This window comes from Apaloderma vittatum, unplaced genomic scaffold (assembly GCF_000703405.1).
Source record: "Apaloderma vittatum isolate BGI_N311 unplaced genomic scaffold, ASM70340v1 scaffold31931, whole genome shotgun sequence".
Lineage (NCBI taxonomy): Eukaryota > Metazoa > Chordata > Aves > Trogoniformes > Trogonidae > Apaloderma > Apaloderma vittatum.
The window spans coordinates 5307-9474 of NW_009697907.1; the positions used below are offsets into that span (position 1 = coordinate 5307).

The following is a 4168-nucleotide window of genomic DNA, read 5'->3' on the forward strand; positions in this document are numbered from 1 at the left end:
TTAGCCAAGCGCCCGTCGGTGGGGCGCTGCTGTGCTCCCCCCTGGAACAGTGCTGGCATGGCGCCCAGCCCCCAGGCGTAGACACCGATGGCAGTTTGGGCATCGGACACTGCAATTTCCATGGCCTCCTCCACCATCCTGAAAGCAGAGGGAGACAAAAGCGAGCAAGGAGAGCCACGTCTACCCACCTCCTACATGCCTGGGCTCCCTGAGGGATACCCCTGGTCTCTGACTGAGCACTATGCTCCCTGCTCAGTCCCACACTCAATATTGGGGTACCAGCCCCCCAGCAGGACCTGCCCAATCATGGGGCATCAGGTACCTACAGGCCCAAGGGTGCAACATCCATCACTTGCAGGGCTCGGCCATCAGCACAGAGCAGGTCCCAGGCTTTATCATGGGCACAGACCTAGGATGGGGCCAGATAACGGAGGATGCTGGAAAAAGGAGACCCAGGTTGCTTGTGGCCATGCAGAGATACGGGTTGAGAAAGGAAATGTCTCAGCATTTCTCTCAGCTTTTCTAGACTCGGGGTCAGGCAAAGGCAGAGCCTGGGAATGCCTAAGCCCTGTGCAGAGATTGACAGGATGCTGGCAGCATCCTGGAGCCAAAGAGCAGGGCCCAACCGGTTGGAAGGTGCTGGTATTGCTCTTGTGCCAACCAAGGACACGCTGGATGGACCTTCAGGCCATAGAGAGCGGTGGATGGCAAGAAAAGCCCAGCCAAGAGGTGAGCAGGAAGGTGTTGGAGGACTTCTCTGTTCCTATCATGCTGCTGGATCCTGGGAGATGTCCCACCCAAGCCAAGGCTTCCCACACCTGGGAAGTCCTTAAAAAAGGTGAGAAATCCTGGGATCTGAAGGTCTCCAGCCCCTGGTCACTCTCTGGCACAGGGGACTGGATACCAGCAGTGGGACACTGTATGTCCCTTGGTACAGCAGGGTCAGGCCAGTGGCAGAGAGAGAACAGGACTCCCCACCCTGGGACATCCTGGCCAGCTGTGCTTCTGCTCTACCTGGACCAGGCTGACAGTTTGCAGAATCCGCGTATCACCCTCCAAAGCCTCCAGTTCTTGGAAGATGGTGTCAATCACCTGGAGACAAGAAGGTCAAGCTGGGAGTCATTGGTTCTTGGCACCCATGACCGGGTCTCGCATCTGTACCAGCAGGACTGGGGTCAGCTGGGTGACCTGAGAGCCCAGCACTGTGCGGTTGCACTGTCACCTTGTCCCTGCGATCTCTCCCCTACCATGGCCTGTGTCCTCACCTGCCAGACAATGTTCTGGAAGGGTAGCTGGGTCCCAGGGCCATGGGGGTCCCACAGGAGCAGGGACACGCTGTAGCCAAGGGGAACCATTGCCACCTCCAGGACTTTCTCCTGTTTGGAGAGAAGTAGCCAGCAGAGCAGGGATGGCATGGCACGGCCAGCATGGCATGGCACAGAGAGCACAGTGACCAGCACAACACAGATGGGAAGGCGTGGGTAGCACAGCCATGTGCACACAGGTAGCTCAGTGTGAGTGGCTCAGTGTAGACCCACAGCATGGCGTGGCAGGGGTGGTGGGACGGCACGGCGCAGTGGTGCACAGCACACCAGAGTAAGTGTGGCATGGGCAGTAAGGCACAGTCAGCCACGTCCCAGCACGGCAGCCAGATCCCAGCACTCAAGACGAAACAGGGAATGGGTGAGACACACCACACATCTGGCTCATCTGGTTAGGGCAGGGGTGTAGAAGAAAGACTGGCAGCCCACAATACCTGTCCTGCATCCAAGCAGAAGATGCCATCAACAGTTGAGCAGCTGTCCTGGCATGAGGGAGGGAGCATGGCAGTGCTCAGCTTTCCTCCATCCCAGTATGACCAGTGCAGAATAAAGGAGGGACTGGGCACACTGGGATGGAGATGGCAGGGGGGGTGAGGAGGGCTTGCTACAGGCAGGGGTGGGGGACCCTCTCCCTTCCCCTGCTATCTGGTAACCTCCAGGAGCCCCACCACAAGAGAGGGGCTCATAGGGGTGTCGGGCAGGATTGGCCCCAGACCTCAGCATCCATTAGGGTCCCATGGCCGATGGCCATGGCAGAGCTCCCTGCTCCTGTCCGGTTCCCCATGGACCCTCGTTTCCTTAATGCCCGTGTCCCTGCCACTCTCACCTGCACATCCTGCTCAGCAAAGAGAAGCTGCAGGGTGTCCTCGCTGCTGGCCAGCTCTGGAAACATGGAACATGGGGTGGTGCAGGGGGGCCATCCCCACCTGCCCCAGCTCTGTGTCCCCCTATAGAGCCTGGGGCCAAGTCCTGGAACTTCATGTCATGACCATGGAGCTCAGAGCCACCAGGGGAGTGGGGAGGAAAATCCCTCCCCAGCACCATTGCCCATGCCAACCCCACCAGCATGACCAGCAGTCCCAGTGCCATCACAGCTATGGCTACCACCTCGGCGTGGGGGTTCAGGCTGAAGGCACTGGGATGCCAGAGGTGTCCTCAGCCCCATCTCTACCTCCTGCCTGATGCAGTCCCACAGCTGCTCGCACACAGACATCCCGCTTGGCCTGCTGAGACACAGGGCAGGGATGAGACAGGTCCTGCCCCACGTACGTGCCAGGATCTGGATGAGCCCCTGGGGAGCTGGGCAGCACCCGGCGAGGGTGCAGATCCCCAACAATGTGATTGTAGGATGTCCCCCATGAAAGCACTCACCTCCCCAGTGTCCATGGCCAGCTCAGGGAGCTGCAGCCCTTGAGCTGCTGTTTCAGACAGGGCAGGGGATGGGGTTACACTAAGGGGGATCCTGTTGCCCTGCATTATTAATGAGTGTCGGGCACAATCGTGTGGGCAGAGCCAGGCTCAGGTCAGGAGGCTGAGCCCCACAGGCTAAAGAATCATGGGAGGCAAGTGGGTGCCTGAATCCTCTCGCACTGTTGGCATTCTCCTGCCTCAGAGAGGGACATCTTTGTGAGATGGGGACAGGAGATGGGGGACCTTGGACTTCCATGAAGATTTTCTAGACATAGGAAGCAAACTCAAACAAAATCATATTTATCAGAGATCGGTCATACTGAGAAAGCACAAAAGGAAGTGCTGAAGCTGAGAATCTCTGTGGTCTGTGGAAACGCAGACTCTGGAAGGCAGGGGGGAGGTCCCAGGACAGCCTCTACTCCTTGCATATGGACAGGACCAGATACAAACAGAACAGGGAGTGAGATAACCCAGGAATAGATTTTAATGAGAAGGCAGGACAGACCATGGGGACGAAGCAAAAGGCTTGGCCAGGCGAGTGCTCCCTACCTATGACCAGCAGCCTTTGCTGTCCTCATATTCCCTTCCCCACCCACCGTGATCATTGCTTCGATCATTCTTGTAAGCATTCCCCAGTAAATTCTCCCTCATCATCCCATAATCAATTTTCTGTTTCCTATGAGAAGTTTTCTGAATAATCCATAACCCTGAATAAACCTGTTTTCCTCTTATCAGTTAAAAAGTTTCTGGTTGAACTTCTTCAAGATCATGCTTGAGGGGTTCATCCACCAGCGCCTTGAGAACTCAGGTCTTAGCTGCTGTCTTTGTTAGCTTCTGCTCATTAAGGTTTGTGTATAGAGGTGTTTAATTTACTCATTTTCCTGTCTTTTGAGGTTTTTCTTTCATGCTGCCTAGCAGCTAAGAAGACACCCTCACAAGCCAGACAGCCCTAGGTGAGGAGAGGTGGAGGGTCAGCAGAGGGGCCTCAGAGGCTGCAAGGGCGGCTGGGCTGGGGGGCACAGGGCTGCAAGAGGGGAAGAACAGAGGCTTTGGGCAGGGGTGACCAGAACCTGGGGAGGTTTGGGGGACCCAAGAGCTGCCTGCAACTCCTCGTGTTCAGGACAGATGATATCATGGGGCAGTGGGTGCACGTCAGAGCTTGGGAAGTTAGAGTTGGCCATAAGGAAAACCTCTCTGGGGGGGATACAGCCCTGGGACAGAGCATGGCAAGGGGCTTTGCTTAGAGGTCTCCCCAAAAATTACATGGACCCCTGTGGGATAATGCTGGGGACAGTCCTGCTCCACAGAGGAGCCTGGATTGAGGACACCGAAAAAGCCCCTCACCAGCACTTGGGGATCCTGTGAGTCGTCCCACGGAGCTCCTGGCCTTGCAGCCCCCGCTGCGGGGAAGCACTGGTGGGAATGGGTGCACATCC

The 4168-nt window shown here is 56.9% G+C and overlaps 1 protein-coding gene across 1 annotated transcript in view; it reads right to left on the bottom strand.

Annotated features, from left to right (window-relative positions):
- CD14 (CD14 molecule) overlaps window positions 1–4168 on the bottom strand; it is an 8179-nt gene that overhangs the window by 2667 nt on the left and 1344 nt on the right. Inside the window, exons 2-5 of the mRNA XM_009877815.1 lie at window positions 1266–1376; window positions 1015–1092; window positions 327–409; window positions 13–138 (exon numbers count right to left, since the gene is read on the bottom strand). Coding sequence (XP_009876117.1) covers window positions 13–138; window positions 327–409; window positions 1015–1092; window positions 1266–1376 — 398 coding nt within the window. The remainder of the gene's footprint in view (window positions 1–12; window positions 139–326; window positions 410–1014; window positions 1093–1265; window positions 1377–4168) is intronic.